The 21,644-nt window shown below is 41.9% G+C and overlaps 1 protein-coding gene across 1 annotated transcript in view; it reads right to left on the reverse strand.

The window, feature by feature from the left end:
* The window catches only part of LOC124283991 (retinal guanylyl cyclase 2-like), a 388,141-nt gene that overhangs the window by 301,401 nt on the left and 65,096 nt on the right, over positions 1 to 21,644 (reverse strand). Inside the window, exons 3-4 of the mRNA XM_046720035.1 lie at positions 3,402 to 3,486; positions 2,139 to 2,244 (exon numbers count right to left, since the gene is read on the reverse strand). Of these exons, the coding sequence (XP_046575991.1) occupies positions 2,139 to 2,244; positions 3,402 to 3,486 (191 nt within the window). The remainder of the gene's footprint in view (positions 1 to 2,138; positions 2,245 to 3,401; positions 3,487 to 21,644) is intronic.

The following is a 21,644-nucleotide window of genomic DNA, read 5'->3' on the forward strand; positions in this document are numbered from 1 at the left end:
TCAAAAGGGGCATAAAATTCAATGATATAAATAAATTCATTGGCTTTATCAAAAAGGACAAGATCAGGTTCGTTGGCAGGAATTCTTATGAGGCTGTATATGGGCCTATAAAGCATCATTTTCCATGACGCCCTGGGCATGTTCAGGGTCGTACCATGGATGGACCTCGGAGTCAAAGCCACAGGCATGCCGGAGATGGTAGTAGAAGCAGCGAGCCATGCCATCATGTCTTTTAAGATATGCTGTTTGTGCCAAGGAAGGGCACCCATTGACAAGGTGTTGGACAGTCTCTGTAAATTCATTACACAGTCGGCATTTCATGTTTATATTTTCCTTAAGAATCACACTTTGGCGATTACGAGTGGGAAGTGACTGGTCCTGAGCAGCAAAAAGGAAGCCCCAAGTTTCACATTGAAGACCAGCCGACTTCATCCAGGCGAAGGAGTCGGTGGGATTGCTCTTCTGTTTCACACACTGCATGTACACACGATGCAATGGTTTCTCAGAAAGCTTCTCCACAAATGACCGACTCTGGGCAGACTTGGTGAAGGACTTCACCTGGTTTACTCCCATTGCTGTACCGTCCAGCAGTACATCGCCATCAACAAAATCAACCTTTAATTTCAGATTCTGTCCAACAGCCTTGGCACGTTTAAAATACCTGTGGAATTCCTTGCTTTCATCATGAGTCTTCACATGCATCACCAGAGGATCATCTGATAAATAAATATGTGCAAAAGTACACAATAAAATTCTAGCATGAAGAGCCTCCACATTAATCAAACCCCGACCTCAGAATTGATTGGCATATATAAACGATTGAGAGATGAACGAGGGTGATGAGCTCTGTTATCAGACATGATCCTTCTGGTCAGACGGTCAAGACTCTGGATGTCTTGTTTTGTCCAATCAACTACTCCAAAGGTATAGGAGAGGACTGGCACAGCAAAAGTATTGTAGGCTTTGACCTTGTTTCGAGCATTTAGCTCTGAGCTCCAGATTTTCTAAGCTAAATTTATACTCGGCCCTAAGTTTTTCTTGAATCTGTGCATTCTGGAGCTTGTCTCGAACTTGCATTCCAAGATACGTGTAGGCCTGATCTTCCACAAGATGCTCAATATCTCCTCCCCCCTTGTAACTTGACCGATCCATCATTAATTACCTTGCCACGTTTCAAATGAAGAGTATTACATTTGTCGAATCCAAATGTCATGTAAATATCATTAGAAAAGGACTCGACAAGGAGAACCTGTTCTTTCAAATTTGTATCTCCTTTGGCAAGGAGCTCAATATCATCCATGTAAAGAAGATGAGTAAGCGGTGTTGGGGATCTGTGCTGAGGAGGTCCGGGATGGTACCCCTCCTCTCTATTGAGCAGAAAGCTCCAAGGATTTAAAGACAAACAAAAAAGCAAAGGACTGAAGGCGTCCCCCTGGAATATTCGCCTTCTGATTGGAATAGATTCCGAAGTCTGCACCTGCCCTTGCGAGTACGTCTCAAGTTGAGTCGACCAGCAACTCATTAAAGACTTGAGTAAATCAAGTAGTCGCTCAGGGAGGTCAATACAATGCAGAGAACAATGGGGAACCTGACGACAATGTACTTGGGATGCAAGCGAGACATTTCAAGGCGAGGTCCGCATATTTATCATACTTTTCGTGAATCTAGCCAATCACATTGCTGTCAAAAGGGACAGAAAATTCAATGATATAAATAAATTCATTGGCTTTATCAAAAAGGACAAGATCGGGTTTGTGAACTTCTTCCAGAAACAATGAACACTTCTTAAGACTGCATTAAGTGAACATGGTATGCTTCAGATTGTCTTGCATTTTAAAGTGAACATTGCCGGCCATTTTTTCTCGAATAGGTGATGCTTCTTGAACCGCCTGGTTGCGTTTCTTCTACGATTTAAACACCCTCTTTCTCTAGTTAACATCCAAAACTTCGATCACATGTCCCAATAATCGGTTTATAATAGTCGTCACTCTGGCCACCTAATCAATTTAGTCGCTTCAAACAACGGGCAGTGTTGGGGACCTCACTGAACGGGGAACATCCAAGCAGAGAAATATATTCAGTGTAAAGTGTTATATACATGTTTATAGCAGGGGATATAGCCAGTAAAGTATATTTACTCGGGATCCTTTGCCTTTGTCTTTCTTCAAAAGGAATGTCAAATCAGTTGAGTTCAGAAGAAGTTTGTGAGGACCTTTCGTCAACTCCTTCCTGGCCCAATAGCGCCTAGAACAGACAACAGTAGTATTATCAAAGTGATTGTAAATATGCTGAACAACATGAGAAACGCATCACCCTCTAATCATTGATCACGAACTATGCAAACTATGCTTGAAGTAATCGACAGACATCTTGATGCACATCGAGAAACACGTGCATCCCTTTGCGATCACATGACCCACGTGAATTATCACCCTTTCAACTGCAAACCGCGTGAAAATGCATAAAAACAGGGCGGATCCAAATCACGCCGAAGGTGTGAGCATCACTAAATTGTTGACTTTACATAATGCCACTTTTATCAGAAAGAGCTCTTTGGTTTCTTGAGGCGTCTACAGGTGAAGTGGCTAGAAGGTTTATTTGTCACAATTCAATAAACGTCACAGTTATCACAGGTTATCACAGCACCTATGACATCACAACACTTGATCAACCACACCCAGGGCAACCATGTGTCACGACTCTGACCCGAGATCGTCAAATTCGTCTTCACTCATTAAGGAAGAGGTTCAGGACTTGGAAGACCTGATATGACTATTCAACAGAATAAATACGTTTTCAATGTGTGCAAACTTTAATTCATCAATCAAAACGTTTCGAGTGATCACATAAGTTGTGTCCCTTCCTCTCTTTAACTTTCCTATCTCGTCTCTCTATTCTTTCCTAAGATGTATATAATTGAAAATAGATGTATGTGAATAATAGGGAGTGGGTATTTTAAGTTGGATAACTTGTCCTCAATCCCTTTCACATTTGTGAATAAAATGTTTAAATCAACCCCATACTGCTAGACACAGTATGAAATTTCTTCAGCTAAACAACATTCATGGTTTTCCGTGGCCATATAAATAATGGCCATACCTCTTACTAACAGTGACTCTGTGAAAGTCTTGAGTGCGTGTGAAATTTAAGTTTCACCACCGTCAATTTTATCGTTAATTTATGGTTGTGTTAAATGATGAATGACTGTTTTTGCTTTTACTTGTTTCTATCTTGATTGACGATTACATTGTCAGCAGGGTCAAGACCTTTTTTCATTTAGCTCGGAGATTAAATGTTGTATCCCGGTGATGCGTTTCAGTAGTTCAGTATATTGTTCGTACTTGTAGCTATTTGTGATGTGTTTCACTTATTTTATACAAAGTGCCCATACCCTCACTTACCTGAATACCATTACAATGATGATGACAAGGACAATGACCCCTAGACCAGCGGCAAAAATGATGATAATATACAGAGTCTCAAGACCTGAAAAACAATGTTCGACAGGTAAGTCACAGTGTATTTCGTCGCAGTCATGTTACACTTAAATTTCGATGGAGTTGTAGATGTGTTATTTTCTGAATGGTTAAATGTTTTTTGCATCTTCATAATTAAGATATGAACCAACTTACGAAAGTTTGATTTCCTGTTTAATGCAAGAGAAAGTAAAGATAGACGATAAAATTATATTTATAGTTTCTCTCTGATCTGGTAACAGAAAGTTTAAAACCACTGAAAAGAATTGAAACAATAAAACCAGATAACAAGACATGATATATACAGCTTGTTCACCTGGAGATCATGTTCAATATTGAAGTCGTACTCATAAACATACTAATGATATATCCACTTGGATGTTCTACAGTTGGACTGTACAGAAAACAAGCACTGAAACGAAATATTTCATGATTCTATGTCATCAAGCATTGACCAGATTCATACGTACAATCAAGCGCACTATCGTGAACACGCACATACGTACGTATTTAGAATCGCACGTACAAAAACACGCAAAAGTATTTGATCTAAATAACATGGAGTTCCATTTGGATGGTCTATCGTATGATTATACCAGAAACAAGCACTGATCTGAACTCGTCATGATATGACAGTCATGATCATCTTGTCTTCAGGCGCCCGCAAGCCCACACAGATGCACGCTCAAACTCACCTACCCACGAAAGCATGCATGCATGCACACACACAAATGGAAAAAGAAAAACAACATGCACACAAACGCACGTACAAACAAACCAAAGAGCATGCACACACATGAACATGCGCGCACATAAGGCACAAACGCAGCTTCACGCAAACCATCAATATTTTCTATGAAAGTCAAGGTAAGATGTTTGAATTCATTTTTCTGAGCAAACATCGATCACCAGTAACATCCAACATGACTTCAACTAAAATATATATCAGGCAGTGGTAAAAGAACCCATTGGTAAATGGCCAGACTGTGGCCACATGAATAAGTGCAAACACTTAGTTGCGGGTACAGCAACGTGCAGTAAACGTGGACAAAATAATGTGACTTGCACCAATGGCTGCAAGTGTTGTATGATGTCCAGGGAGTTGAGATTGAAAATATGATGTGCTGTTGTGATTGAAATCCAATGATCGAAGGAAAAACAAAAGCGCCTGTGAGCAATAGAATAGATAAAATGAAATGAGTAACAGTAAACAGTAAATGAGAAACAGTTGCATAACAGATGCCAACAACATGAGAATACTCAAAGTTTACATTAAAATTAAAGAACAAATGATCAAAAATCAAATCAATTTAGCCGCCAAAATAACAGGTACCTGAAAGTTTTATATATTATATATGGAGACTATTCCAAGAAGAATTTCATCCCGTAGATTCAAAAGAGAGCGATGTAGAAAACATGTACCTCCAAACATGACCAAAATATCAATATGTGATATATCAAGAACGAAAAGCAGAAAAAACACATCATCATAAAGTATTATACCGTACTATGTCGTCAAACATTGATTGTCTTTTAATCACCTGCACCTGGCATTGAGATTGTTTTGGTACAGGCTACTGAAATGTCTACATGTAGTTATCTCGCACTCTATACGGCGGAATAATACGTTTGAAACCTTGCTAGATACCTGGCTATCCCTTGACCACCCCTTCTGACACTGGGTAATGCAGAAGGCTGTAGTGTTGAGGTGTATTCATATTCCTAGTCTGTTTGAGGAGGCATTGCTTCCTGGGAGAAGTCCTATTCACCTGGCATTGAGATTGTTTTGGTACAGGCTACTGAAATGTCTACATGTAGTTATCTCGCACTCTATACGACGGAATAATACGTTTGAAACCTTGCTCGATACCTCGGTATCCCTTGACCACCCCTTCTGACACTGGGTAATGCAGAAGGCTGTAGTGTTGAGGTGTATTCATATTCCTAGTCTGTTTGAGGAGGCATTGCTTCCTGGGAGAAGTCCTATTCGCTTGTCTGGGCAGCGTGTGAAGTAGGAAAGGGTCCTGATGATGAGCCAGGATCACCAGAACCGTCTTTGCTGCATTACGTTTTTAATCTGTATATGATGGCGATGTACAGCTTGAAGGTACGATGATGGGCGTAAACCAGCTAAAGTCGTTCAAAAAGTCAGCACAGATTCGGTTATTTAGGGGGAAGCTTTCTGGAAAACCACTGCACAGTGTATAGGTGCAGTGTGTGGATGAGAATAGCAATGTAAGAGACCCCATTGTCTGAATGAAGTCAAATGGTGAAACAGAGGGCTTTCGTTTAGCTGCCAACGACCAGTCCCTTTCCGTTAGCAATTGCCAAAATGTGATTCTTAGCAAGAAGGTTACTATGAAATTAAGACTGAGACGGTTCAAGACCATGTCAGTGGATGTCCTTCCTTGGCACAAACATCATATATTACAACACGATGGCATGGCTCATTGTTTCTATTACCTTCTTCACCAGATCTTTGGTTTTAAACTCGTCACTCTGTTGAATAGACTGCAGAATAAATAATGGTTATGTACCCCAGGAATGAATTGCATTGCCATGCCTGAGTAATCACTTGTTTTGCTCAAGTCTTGTTTGAATTGTTGTTGAACACAAATGGAAATGTATTCACTGACTTCAGAGCTCATTTTCATTAGAAGCTGAATATTTCAGGGTGATTCTTTTAGTTCTTTGCTTCTCTGTTTGTCACTCAATCCTTAAAGCCTTTTGGTTTAATAAAGAGGCAGGCTGTCATGCAGGACATTTTAAGCACAGATCCCTAAACACTTCTTTTTCATCACCTTTACATGAAATACCTTGAACGTATTGCTAAAACAAATTCTCTTGGTTGAGTTATTCTCCATGACATTGGCATGTTCTCTGGGATCGCTAAATGCAACATGTTTCATCAGAAACGTGGCAAGATAGTCAATCCACATGGGGGAACAGTTATTGGCCATTTCGTGGAAGGTAATTGAAGGTGTTGATTTGTTGATGGCTCAGTACTGTTGAACGGTACTGAAATGAGTGTCAGCTAAACGTGCACAGGCAGTGTTCCACGTGAAGCTTAAAATATTCTTAGGAACCAAGCTGCCATCAATGCAACCACACGGGCTTTACATGATGACGCGTTTCTCTTTTACATGACATCAATGCTATTTTACATTTCCCATTTCACTTTTACATGACATCAATGCTATATTATATTTCATGGTGAGATCTTTAGTCAACATACTCAGGTTTACACGAAACATCAGATACGTCCACATCAACAGTAACTGATTTACTAGATTAGGTACAGGACGGCTCCATTTTTCAATATACAACCACGGGGAAAAAGCATGAAAATATAACACATACACTGGGCAAAAAAGAAACGCAACGTGGTAAATCAGGGTATGATTATGTTTAATTCAAAATCAATATACTCAATACATATTGAATGCACAAATATATGATTTCATAAGAATATAACAACATGAATCCTGAGCCATGCAGTGAAATTCCAAGCTTCTTGAACGTTGGCGTCCGCTACATCATCTCAACGTCAGTATCTCCACCAGCATCTCTGCATGCTGGGCATAGACTGTATCAGTGTCCTTATTCGACACTGGTTATGTTGAGTGAGTGAGTGAGTTAAGGTTTTAATCGGCAGTATTTCAGCCATATCGTGACTAAATCAAGTTATAAATACAGTGGAAACCGCCTAAGTAAAGACCGCTTAACTAAACAGACCTGATAAGTAAACACTTTTCTTTGGTCCCGGCAACTTTGTTAATTAATTATCACTATTAGAGTCTGGTTAACTAAACTCGGATAAGTAAACAATACCGCTTAACTAAACGTCTTCTCACGGTCCCTGGAAGTAAATTCCTTTACAAAAGAGACTGGATAACTAAATTAGTGATCACCACATAATCCGACATGAGGGGGGGTCGTGTCAGTCTCCAGTCAAACAAACATCCTACTTACAGCTCACTGGTGTCAAGCAGTTGACAATACACTGACAACTGGAGGCCAGCCCTGATAAGTTGTTAATTGTTACACATGCATACATATACATGCATATGGTTGTCATATTTGGATAAGTAAAATACCTGATAAGTAAACAATTTTGGCGATTACCTTGAGATTTACTTATCAGGTTTCCACTGTATGTTAACAATTAAAGGTAAATTATAAAATTCTGCCAACGAAGGACAGTAAAACAATTAGATAATCACAGATATAAATTTAAAACTAGTACTTAAATCTAAAATATTTTAACTATACATGACAATACAATATAAAAACAGGCTATAGATTGCCAACAACAGAAGTTAGATCACCATACTAGGGACCATGGGGACTTACAGTACATTTGCTTTCTGCGTGGACCCTAGCTGGATATACACCATCCCTTCAGCTATTAGCCATTTTTGACAATCTAGCAATTTAGCAAATCTAGCCATCGATTAAAAGAACACGTATTCTACGATTAAAAAAGTGGAACGTTTGAATTTACTTCGAATAATTTGGGACTTATGTACCCTCTCAGGAGGACAATAATTTTACAGTACTTTAACCCCTTTTGAGGATACAGCCACTAACAATCTGAGTTACTAATTTAAACTTCTAAACATAAAATATTTTATCTATTTACAAATCATTTAACAATTCTAATTCTTTTTAAAATGCAATAATTAAATGAGAACTTATATTATGAAAATATTGTGATTTGAAATAGTTATCCCTTGTGATGGAATATTCAACAGTCAAGCAAGACATGCTTGACCGTGATTCTTTCATCGCAAGGGATGCCAAACGGATGATCTTCACCTTTCTATGGGTATTCAATATAGTATTCCTTGTGTGGCCAATACGACATCGTCGTATAATGACCTCTTCAAATCTGGACTGACAACCCAAGTAGGTGTAACCAATATAGGGTTTTATTTCATGCAATTTATTGATAGCTACTTGGGTGTCCCGCTTCTTCTGCATCAGATCAATGATGTAGATTCTAATGCAGCTTTGTAATCAGAGTAAGGGATAAGAAGTGGTGTCACAGATTTGTTGAGTGTTGCCTTAGCAGCAAGATCAGCCATTGTGTTCCCAGAAATGCCAACATGGCTCGGTAACCAACAAAAGACGATGTCGCATTGGCCAGTAGCAAGATCATTATACAATTCAATAATTTCTATTAAAAGTGGATGTTTACAAGAGATTTTTAATAGCCTGAAGGCAAGAAAGAGAATCTGAAAATATTATATACTGTTTATGTTTAGGATGCTGTTTTATATATTTAAGCGCTGTTAATATGGCATTTGCTTCTGCTGTGAAAAAAGCTATTATCTGGCAATCGAGAAGATATTGTTTTGGATCCAATGACAGTGCGCCACCATCCTTGGATTCATCTGTAAATAAGAATGTGTATGTATTATATTTACTTTTTAATTGATTATACTCTTGTTTATATTGTAATTCATTAGTTTCTGATTTTTTTTAATGCAGTCTGTGTTAGGTCAACTTCCGGCCTAACCAATTCAGGAGAAGAAAAGAGGAGAAGAAAGAAGACGGGAAGGAGATATATTTTCGAGCTGAATGTCGGCAGCAGAAATGAAAGATTTAATTCTGAGACCAAGAGGCGGAGCAAGAAAAGATTTCTTGGTGTATAAATCCTCATAAAGGGGTTTGAAGACAGTTATAAGCAGGCTCAGATACGTTAGAGCGTAGCTTGGTAATATATTGTAGAGATAATTTTATACGGCGTTGGGTAAGAGAAGGCTCCTCTGCCTCAATGCAGATACTGTCAACAGGAGAAGTTCTAAAAGATCCAAGACAAAGTCTTAGTCCTTGGTGGTGGACAGAATATAAAAGTTTTATGTTACTTTTGCAGGCTCCACCATATACGGTGGAGCCATAATCAAGTGTCGAGCGGATCAGTGATCAATAAAGGTGTAGGAGGGTAGCTTGATCCCCTCCCAACTTTGAATTGGAAACGACTTTCAACAAGTCAACCGCCTTCAGGCATTTAGCTTTTTAAGTGATTTAATATGTGGCAGAAACGTTAAATGTAAATCAAAAATTAAACCAAAGAACTTGGCCTCCTTAACAACTTTGATGGGAGTGCCATTTAAAAATAGTTCTGGGTCCTTATGCGGCTTATATTTTCTACAGAAGTGTAGACAATTAGTGTTTGACTTGGAAAATTTAAAGCCGTTTATTTATTTTGTTTAAACATAACTGCAGTTGCCGTTCAATAGTATGCATATTTTTACCACGACAAGAAATATTAAAATAATCCACAAAAAGTGATCCATCAATTGAATCATTTAAAACCTTGGATAAACTGCTGATCTTAATACTAAACAATGTGACAGACAAAATGCCCCCTTGTGGGACACCCTGATCCTGATTATAATGGTGAGACAGGGTTGAACCTACACGGACTTGAAACTGCCTGTCGGTTAAAAACTGTGATATTAAAAGAGGTAAACGACCCCTCAAACCAAAAACATGTAAATCCGTTAAAATGCCATGCTTCCAGGTGGTATCGTACGCTTTCTCGAGATCAAATAAAATGATACTGCATCTTGTTTTTTTACTATCGCATTTTTAACAAGGATTCTAAACGTACCAAATGATCAATGGTACTAAAGGTTTTTCCCCAAACCCCATTGAATATCTGCGATGAGGTTATTGGCTTCAAGATACCAAGTTAATCTGTTGTTTACCATTCGTTCCATGGTTTTACAGACACAACTCGTCAAAGAGATTGGTCTGTGATTTGACGGATCAGTATGACCCCGGCCAGGTTTTGTAATAGGGACTACAATGGCATTACGCCTCGAAGTTGGGAAAATCCCTGAAGTCCCTATTGAATCAAAAATATTTAGAAGAGTTTCCAAACACGACTCAGGTAAATGCTTCAAGAGCTGATAGTGTATATTATCAGCGCCTGATGCTGTATCATGAGCTTGCTCGAGGGCGGTAGGAGCTCATGTAACGAAAATAGTTCGTTATAGTCTTCACCATTGTCTGAGTTGAAATTAATTCTTTTCTTTTCCTGTTGTTTCTGGTATTTCTGACACTCAGGGACATAATTTGATGAAGATGAATGCTTGGTGAGAGTTTCGCCTAGCTTATTGGCAATTTCAACCTTATTCGTCAATAAATTGTCCCCATCCTTCAGATGGTGGACACTGCATTTGGACCCTTTACCTTTAATCTTCTTCACCTTTTCCATACCTTAGAAACAGGTGTACATGAGTTAAGTTTGGAAACATAGTTTTGTCATGACTGTCGTTTATTCTGTTTAAATGTACGACGATCCTTCGCGTTTGAAATTTTAAACTTATTTAAGTTATGGACTGTTGGATGTCGACGGAAATATTTTTCTGCCTTCTTCCTAGCCTTTCTAGCTCGATTCCAGTCAATATTAAACCATGGCTTACGGATGTGTGCAACCATAGGGGACTTTGGAATACAATCGTGAGCAATCATATTTAATTCATCAGGAAACACTTGAATAGGATCAGACACATTTCGGAAGAATTAGGGTTTTAATCTGTTATTGCATAAGGTTTCAAATAAAGACCAATCTGCCATATTAAAGTTCCAGCTTGACAATGGGGCGGCATCACTTGGCTTTATGCAGTGAGTGAGGTTAGTTTTACGCCGCACTCAGCAATATTCCAGCTATATGGCGGCAGTCTGTAAATAATCGAGTCTGGACCTGACAATCCAGTGATCAACAGCATGAGCATAGATCTGCGCAATTTGGAACCGATGACATGTGTCAACCAAGTCAGCGAGCCTGACCGTCCAATCCCGTTAGTCGCCTCTTACGACAAGCATTGGTTACTGAAGGCTTATTCTAACCCGGACCTTCACGGGTCTGGCTTTATGGATGATAGAATAGTGGGAAAATGGTCACTTCCACAAAGGTCATCGTGGACTGACCATTCAAATTCATTGTATAAACTTGAATCCGCAACAGATAAATCCAGAGAGGAGTATGAACCAGTTGCAGGATGAAGATATGTGCTAGAACTATCATTAAAAATACAAAAATTGGTATTTGTGAAGAAATCCTCGAGAATCTTTCCTTTTGTGTTGGTGTTATTACTGCCCCAAAGCGGGTTATGACCATTTAAATCTCCCATGATAATGCAAGGTTTTGGGAGTTGGTCATAAAGCATCAGAAGGTCTGACTGCTGCAGAGACGATGATGGCGGAATGTATACATATATGCAAATTACATTATAATGTATGAAACTGTATGTATATGGGCCCAATGGCCTTTGTACGGAAATAAGGTTTTGATTGATTGATTGAGTCTGAGGTTCAGGGTGAATCTCAGTCTGTGATGCAGCTGATGATAATTTGTTGACGTCTCTAACAATTGAAGACATGGACTGCTTGTTTGTGACCCAGCAGATGTATGTCTGACATGCTCTGTTAACTTTGGATTTTGAGGAAGAAACGACAGCAGAGTAAGAGATTGAGGATGGAATAATATGAGTTTGTGTAGCCAGTAATTTAGTTGCTTCAGAAAAGGAAATAGTATTAGTATGCTTTAGTTTGAGCATCTGTGATTGCTTCTGGTAGAAAGAGGAAGAGAAATATTCACCGTTGCAGTTAGCACATCTAATATCATCTGTACAGGTAGAACTGTCATGATCTTTGCTGCAACGGGAGCATACTGGAGATTTGTTGCACGACCTGGCCCCATGTCCACACTTCTGGCAGTTATAACAGCGAAATGGATTAGGTATATATACATCCACCTCAATGTTATAATAGCCAGCCTTGATTGAAGGATGGAACTTTGGAGAGAGCAAAAGTGAGAAGATAGGTGGTCGTGTTAACAATTCTGTCTTGATCCTTTCTGGTGAATCTCCTTGAGATTTGAGTTCTACTGCAATGTCCTCAGACATGTCAGAGGGACATCTGGCACGATCACGAATTATACCTCTACATGAATTGAGATATTTGTGAACAGAGACAGCAATTTCTGTAGTTCCAAAATGACGTGCATTCAGCAAATAAATGGCTTGTTGTCGACGTGAACATTCAACCAGCAGGGATCCGTTTCGGAGACGAGTGACGTTCTTGACGTCTCCACAAATTCCTTCAACAGCTTTCGACACAACAAAAGGGTTTATCTTGAGAGGTGAGCCATCAACTCCATCGACCACTAGAAAACGTGGCCATGAGTCAACATTATCTTGTGAAGTGCTTTCGTCATCAGAGGAAGTAGTATCAATGTCTAAATACCTTCTTTTATTGTTTGATCGAGAACCAGTATGTTGTAGTGTTGCCATTTTAATAGGGAAAATACAACATACCCTGCTGCCCACCCACCATGGAGTGTCAACAAGGACGGTGTCGAAGTGGAAATCGACTTCAAACACCAGGGTTACAGGGATGCTATACTCCAGAAAAGAGACACAGGTAGCTACAATAGTCAAACAGAGTAAAAGTAAGGCTGGTTCCACCCTAGATATTTACCTGAAGACCAATAGAACCAGGAGGTCAGTTATGCCAGATTGGCCCATGAGCCACCGCCTTCTGGCATCGGACTCTAGGCAATACAATTTCATGAATAATTTGAATTTAGAATAGCCAAGACCAAAATAATATATCAAATCTGTGCAATCATATTCACTATGCACAGGGCCTGACGTGACCAGCCTATTGATTAAACCGGGCCCATTCAACCACTCGTCTAGGTGAAGCAAGGGGCGAAGTGGTGTGTTGGGCAACATGAACACCTGGTCCTGGTTCGGGTGCCCTCAACCACCAGACTCCCGTCCTCCATCGATACAGGGGTGCAACCCACGGCAAACAAGTTGCCCAATTTGGTCTAAAAGACCAGCAATGGGGTGCTGTGGACCAAATATGCCGCCTGGTCCACAACGGGTGGTTGAAGAGCTCTTAGCGTTACCCAACACCCCCAACGAAGTGCCGGTGAATTTGAGGGCCATGGGAGCACGTTTACGTTGTTGTTGGCAAGAAAATTCATTGTAGCGCGTGCGACGTGTGGTCGTGCATTGTCCTGTTGGAATATCTCACGTCGGATGTCAGTTCGGAAGAAAGAAGATGGTGTCAAAGAATTTCGTCACGATAAAGAAGTGCAGTTAAATTTCCCTGTATGTTCACGAGATGTGTCCTCCCATTAGCGGATATGGCTCCACACCATGACACCAACTCCCCAAACCTGTCACTCTTAAGAACGCAGGGCCGAGAGTAACGTTCATTTCGCCTCTGTCATTCCATCATGATGAAACAGCTTGATACATGACTCGTCACTGAACCAAACCCTCGTCCAGTGTAAAGGGGTTCATGATCGAACGTTTCAACCCCATGGCAGTCGTGCACGACGATGGTTGTGTCGTAGAATAGGTCCTGTAAAGGGCCTCATCGGTCTGATACAATGGACTCTCAGACGATTCCTGACGGTCTGTGCCGACACTGTCCGGAGCCGAGGAATGTTGTGAGTTTGTGCAGGCTGCAGTGACAGTTCGATTCTTTAGAATGGATATCCTTAATGAAGCGGTCCTGAGCAGGTGTTATCACCCTTGGTCTGCCACTTCTCGGTCGGTCCCATGTCGAATTGAAGCGTCTGTAACGATGCCAAAGTCTTCCACATGCAATAGGCTGTTGTGTTTGGGCGTTGGAATCAAACATGGTGCTGGTGTGTTTCCGCACCCTTGTTTTTCGCTGTTTTTAACAATGTTTAATTTCATTCAAACTCAACGAATATTGAATCAGTTGCTTCACTGCATCTTTCAACATGTCATTTAAAGTGCCCATTAAGCACACAAAAAGTTTAACCTTGGAGTATAAATGACCTCACCACGTTCACGTTTATATATGACTATCAAATGTTGGGGTGTTCCCATACATTTTGCCTGTAGTATATAATGATTTTCAGGTTTTTGTAGTTTTTTCACGAACATTTGAAAGGTACAGTTTTACATGCCCTGAATGGAAACCATGTTTTTCTTTTCATCTGCCGTTAATTGTCATGCATTTCCACCACGGAACCAATATCCCAAAGAACAATAGTTCTGTCAGAAGAGCATACGTTTAGTAACGGTATAGATTGTAGCAGTTACAAACAAAATTCGCACACACATTTAACATTGTATACCGTTGTGACCTGTAAATATTGCAAAAAAGTGTATAAAATCAGTTAGTCAAGCGAAGCTTTATGGCCATCCAATAAACTTCCAAATCTCATAGATTTACTCTTTCTTTCTACATATTGTACAAGGCCACAAATAACATGTGATTTGTTATTTTTGTCTTTCCGTCATGTGCATTTGCTGTAGTTCATTGTTGAATCTTCCAGATTGCTTTGTGTTGTTTTTCATAAAACCAAAGGCTTTTCAAACCATTATATGTTGCGAAAACCTTGATTCAATCACATTCCATGATGCTTCAATAATGTCTAGTGCAATGCATGAATGTCTCCAAAAAATAACCCACACCTGTATGCTTTAGAGAAAACACCACAGCACAAAAGTGAATCTATCCGCCAGAATAAACTTACACGAAAAGGTTAGTTCATCAAATATTCTCACAAGTACAATCTTGAAAATCCTTCGTTGGAAATAGTTGCAACATCATGTAACTAGAGACGCAGGTACATTGAATTGATTCATAGAGAAAAGTTTAATCCTGTATAGATTATATTGTTGATATAAGGAACAGTTTTGAAGCAAGCTTATTTTCATCATACGTGCGGATAAATATGGCAATCTCGGCAAGATGTAAGATTGTGGGTTATATATCAGCGTCGTTTTCTACAGATTATACTGTTTCTTGCATTTTACGTGGCCATAGAAGTAAGTTGTGGGCATTTATTTCGGCACATATATTTGATTTCATGTTGGAGCACACTCGCCCGTACGATGTAAGGAGCGAGAGTAGCTTTCCTTGAACCTCTGATAATGCTATTTCGCTGAGAGAGTACATGGTATTGGTGTTTTGACAGAAGACAGAAATCAGGCGTGCTGCTCTGAATGGCTCACACTAAGATTTGTGAAGACTCGACGCTGACTCTCCTATCTGATCGTCATGTCGAAAAGTATAACATCGGAGTAAAAGATATGAAAATGAGAGTGGAACTGGGTGTTCAATATATTTGTAATAACTGTTCATAATTTCATCTTTACCTATGTATAATTACATTTTCGTTGTGTCATTGTAATTCCTGCATTCTGCTTGGCTACACTGGTCATGTGTTATTGCATTCATTTCCCACTTAATGTTAAACATTAAGCCTACCTCACTAAAGCGGACTACTTTCACCACTACGAATTGTCGGAGAATCCGATCTTCAGTCGATGGAATTTATTTTCTGTTTACACGTGTCATGCATGCACATGACATTTTTGCTATGTTAATACATTTTCAGGATCGATCAAGCCACATTTCGTTACCTTGGGACGAAAAGGAGTGAAACAACATACCTGCAGGACCTGTATTTCGCCCGAGGTACACAAATGATAATATTGTGTTTAAGCTTTACTCCTTCATTGCATATTTTTCAACTGTGTCTACCCGTTCTAAGGATACCAATGTTTGAATTTAACCTTCTCATTTGAAAGAGCCGCCATCTCCCTGACATATGTCTCTCCTTTACAGTCTCATTGTTGTGGTTATTCTCATCTCTTACAGTGCCTAAACTGAACTGAACTTATTTATACGCAGGCTGCATCAGAGGTACAACATTTACATAATCTTCATCTTAATGTTCAGGAATACAATATGCATGAACAACTTCACCGAGCAATGAGAACAGATGTCAGAGTACAATATTCAATTGTGAAACTTGTTTGTGATAGATAGTGACATTATGGTTTTACACATTTAAGGTACTTTTCTTAGTTTTCGGCCATTAAAAGGTGAATTCCTATTAAAGAAGTTTTGTTTAGTGTAAAGATATGTGTGAATAAGCTGTTTTCTCTCATATTTCAAAACTGGACAGATAAATAAGTTATGAAATTCATCACCTAAATCACTCGATTTACAAAGTGGGCAATTTCTTTTAGTTGCTGATATTTTTAGTAGTAGATATAATGATAGTCCGAGATCAAGTCCAAGAAAAGCCTCTGTAAAGCTTTATTTCACAAATAAAGCTTTTCTTAGGCCCTTAGATCTCGCCCCAGTATATCTACTACTTTTGAACCCCCAGTTAACTTCCCGAACCCACGTGGCACAATAGTGTCGCTATGTCGTGTTGACCTCGATGAAACAGTTTAATGTGAATCGCCTATGATCTCTTTGGTGTTCGTAATAAAGGCTTGCTGGGCTTTTCGTACCCCCTGTTCTATGTACTTTTTTTTCTCGTCTTCGCTGATAGCAGACTTACGAGACTTGGACCGGATTTCTTGTTTCATCTTATGGTACTTGTCGAGTTCAGAGATGATTGAACGAAACTCCTCCTCCGAGATCTTACTGTCAGTGAGTGCTGCCAAAATACGCTCACTTACTGTGTTCAGCTTTGCTTCAGCCAGAACCCTGATCTCGTCGTGTTTCAACGCTTTACGATGCAGTCTGCGGGATACAAACTTAAACACCAACCCTGCCACCCCTACCACCCCAGCTGTTATTTCAATGCCTAGCACTATAGGTGCGGCCACGATGGTGGCTAACAACCCAACACCTGCCGCCCCTAGTCCCATGCTGGTTGCCATAAGGGCAGTATCAGTCCCGTCCACGATATTGAAAGCTCTATGGTACTTCTTATATAGTGCTTTCCGCGCGTCGCGGTCTTGTTCTAGTTGGCGTTTTACATCACATAACTGTCTCAAGCAGAATCCGTCTACGGTTTTCAGGGTCTTCGCGACTTCCTCTACGACTGGGTAGAGACCCATCCTGTGTGCATATAATATATCTTATGAGATAATTTCTAATTGTGTGCTATTTAATTCTTGCGCAGTGTATTTGAGGCTTATAAGGCTTAGATCATTGTACAGGGAAATAGGTGAGAGGCTAATAGGTAACTCTGCGTCCACATGAACCCCATAAATCGGTTTTACTGAGGGGACTATAGAACCCGTTGAGGGGTTCGGTTGTATGATGATACAGCAACGGTGGTGCCTGAATATGAGGTCCCAGTGTATTGTCACTCCGGGTAAAAGTTGTAGTTTTGTATCATCATAACCTACCCCAAGATAGACTTCTATGGCGAGTGTGGAGCCTGGTTTCACAGTCATAAGATCCAATTGGGAATCGTGGGCGTCAAACCTTAACTCGTTCTTCCAGCCTGAAACTATACATGTTGCTCGTGTGATCCGGGGTTAGCTGAGCACTTATATTAGACCCCGGAATGAAAGCCCCGAGTAAAATACCGTTGTTCCTAATTTCGGAGACATACCTTTCTTTGTTTTAACGAGATACAAGGTGCGGTGAGGTTCATGTTGATCAACCATTTGGGCTCTCTAAAGTAGTCTGCCAGAGGCTCCCGTATGTACCTGTCGTTGTAAAAGGACAGGGCGTACAAGGTGCCGTCCACACCGGGCTGATCGAACCCCATTGTGTCTCCTAGGCCCCCGAGTGTGTCTGCCACAGTCACCCGCATGTACACACCGTCTATTAAGTGCAGGGCGTACGAGGTGCCGTCCACGCCAGGCTGATCGAACCCCCTTGTGCCTCCTAGACCCCCGAGTGTGATGTTGGGGCGATGATCGGCCATTGCTGCCCACCTATACACGTTGTCTTTCAAGCGTAGGGCATACAAGGCATCATCCTCACCGGGCTGATCGAATCCCTCCGTGTCCCCCAGGTCGTTAAGCGTAGCGTTGGGACGATGACTAGTCATTATTATAATACTATTACGAGATAGTTTCCAATTGTTTTTCTGTTAATTTCTCAGGGGTGCACTTCACCCCCATGAAGTGTATGTTGTCGGGTAGGAAGATCTTGGTGAGTGATATCGTGTCTTCCACGGTCACGGTGACCCCCTGCAGACTGGTGTGGGAGTTGACACCCACCCAAACGTAAACAGTGCAAACGGCATACTGGTGTTGTTTCACCCACCCGAGTTTGACCCCCTTTACGATTTCATCCCGCGATGGTTCCCCTAGGTAGACTTTGATGACCAGCGTGGAGTTCACCGGTAGACTCTCCAGGATGTTGACCACGCCTTCGAATTCAGACGCGTTTACTCGATAGCATGTGGGCTGACATACTGGCGACTTGGCTGATGACTACGCTACGTCTCTGCGCCGGGACGTAAGCCACGAGCAGAGTTCCGTTGTTCATGACTTTGTTTAGGTAGGTGTCTTTGTTCTCCGTGAACACGTAGTGGGAGCCGAGCCTAATATTGAGAAACCAGTCGCCTTTAGCGGGTAACAACACCCACTTGTCATTGTCGGTGAAGACGAGCGTATATGGCTTGTTTCGGGCGACGGTCGTGCTCTCAACATCTTCTAAGTCGAACAGTTTGCCTCCGAACGATGGGTATACCATCCATTTATCATCACCAGTGCGGACTAGGGTGTACTGAGTGTTGACGGTCGCTCCTGAGGTATCTACTATATCACCTAGGGTTCTACCAGAGGGGACTTCAACGTGTTTGTAAATGTTGTTTTTCAGTTGCAAGGCGTACAACTAACCATCTACTCCGGGGTCGTCGAATCCGCATGTGTCCCCGAGGTCGGAGATCCCCGCATTGATGCATTTTTTCAACCTCATTCCGGGGCCTTGTGCGCTAGTCATTTTATGTGCAGCTTTATGCTGAGGTATCCTATATTCACAGGATTATGATTTATATCTAACACCGATATTACCAGCTCAGGGATGTTGCCCCGAGTTAACCTCTTATACTGCCGTGGTGAAAACGACTCGGTTCTGCCGTCGTTGTATTTCCCCGTTTTCACTGGTCGGCTCTCAGTATCGTGGAAGGGTGACCACCTTGAATGTTGTCCGTTGTGCTCAACTGACCGAGATGAATGCACAGGGTAACTTCGTGCCTGTGACGGTAGTTGCGGGTTTTATCTCGTCCAGCGACATCCCGAGTGTCCTCGCCAATGGTCGACAGAGCCTCAAGAGGTTTATTCCATTGTTGATTAACACCACTGTGCCATTTGAGTCGTTCATCTTGAGTTCGGCCACCTAGGGCTGAAGACCTCGTCGCTTAGCGAGCACACGCTGTAGTAGCCGTCAGTTTTCTGGTTGCGGGCGCCACTGACGAACAGCTTGTTGTCGTTGACGTTGATGTTAGTCCATCGCGGTAGGTAGGTGATATCGCAGAGTGCGACTTCGAGTTGGCCCGACGTGTTATCGATCGCGTGCATCAACTGAAGGGACTCGCCGCTCGTTATTCCTGGAAGTGTTACGTACATGTTAGAGTATATATACTCATTATATAATACTTTAAAAAATGGACAAACCGGGAGGATTCTCCTCCCCAGGAGTGTTTTACTCCCCAGGAGTGTTTTACCCTAAACTGGACATAGATTTCCCACACATGAAGATTGTGGTCGACGCTGCTGGGTTGTATTTCGGTGCCCAGTTTATAGATGTATTTGCCAGGTATAGGTTTTCGGTGACTAACGCTAAGGTAGTCCATGCTTGGTTCAACAACCCGATGCAGTTCTGGCAGAATCAACTCAACTTCGCCGTGTGGTGCGCTACAACGGGGTGTGGCTTGACATTAACACAGAGTCAGTCTGTGTTCACGTTCCACGTGTACTACCAGGTCAGGCGTATCCTCAAAGAGATCAGCGCTCCGATCCCACAGGACAAAGCATTGGACGCAGTAAACAACCAGTACGATAGGCGGGCCTACGAACGCGTTTGCAATGAATTCGAACTAGACCCGAAGACGGATTGGCGTTTGCCGGGCTCGAACCATGGGTTGGGTATCCCCATCGCTCACAATAAGTACATCGCGGAAGTCAGCAAACAGCTGGTGAAAGATTGGGGTTACAAGTCGTATCATATCACAACAAACGAGTGGGATGACCGTTACATGGCTTTCGACACAGCAAGGATTACCGAGTCTGGAGGTTCGAGCAGGGGCCCATGGACGATTGGAAAATGTTCATGCTGGACACGTCGAAAGGGTTTGCTTGTGCCGGCACTGAACGCTTAAACGACTCGATTCGAACGTACATGTGGGCGCTGTTAGGTGCTGTTATCGGTTAGGGGACTGCTTAGGACGCACAGAAACAGTTCGTGTCCAACGTCGAGGATGCTATCAATGCTCCAGTTGATCTACCGAGTGCTATCCGACGCTACCAAGACGTGTTGGAATACGCCCGGTCGAAAATCGACTACGTCTTCGATGTGGGACTGTACATGGCTCCGAGCGATATGAGAGAGTAAAAAAAGTGGTGGGCTACAACAACGAAATAATCATAGCTACGGCCGACCAGAAGTTGGGTGTAAATGAAGGCATCAACGTGAGTCACGTCCAACCTCCAACGGGTGAAACGGGTATAGTCGTACCACCCCCGGAGCCCAGGGTTCAACCCACACCCCCACAACCCCTGCCACCACACCGGGTGGCTGAAAACAAGGAACACATCGATCGTAAAACAGCGCTGGTGGTTGGCGGGGTCGTGGCCGGTTTCGGCCTCATTTGGTTAAAAATTCCTTAGCCGCTACGTACACCAGACCCGCCACGGCGACGATGGCTGCCCACAGGTTTTGACCGAGCCACGTGACAGTTTTAGCCAGAGCGCTCAGCAGCCACGAGACGATGCTACCCAGGATGCCGAGTAGGGCTTCGGCGACCTTACCAGCCAGTTTAGCCAGGGCCTCCCCTAGGAATTTCAGGTGTTTTTTTATCCAGTCTCTGACGCCACCAGTGAGTGTACCACCTGGTGTACCACTGCCGCCCGCAGGCGTCAGCAACACCACCAGGGTTGATATGATGAAGCCCAATGCAGTCAAAATGCTGGCGATAGTAATCCCTTGCTCTCAGAAGAGGATTCGGATCCTGTCAGCTAACGTGCTGTCCTCATTTAGGACTCGATCAATGGTTTCCCGTACACAACTGATCAGGGATCGGAGGGCTTCACGGTTCGAGGAAGCAGATTCCAACCGAGTCCGTCTCTCGTCTTCCAAGTTTTTTATTCTCTCCTCGATACGACGTTTCATATCATCGTCCTCCGTTTCGGTGAGTTCTCCGCGTACACGTTTCAAGGCTTTGTCTAGGCCTCG

The sequence above is a fragment of the Haliotis rubra genome, unplaced genomic scaffold, assembly GCF_003918875.1.
Source record: "Haliotis rubra isolate DU_JTF1 unplaced genomic scaffold, ASM391887v1 Scf327, whole genome shotgun sequence".
NCBI lineage: Eukaryota > Metazoa > Mollusca > Gastropoda > Lepetellida > Haliotidae > Haliotis > Haliotis rubra.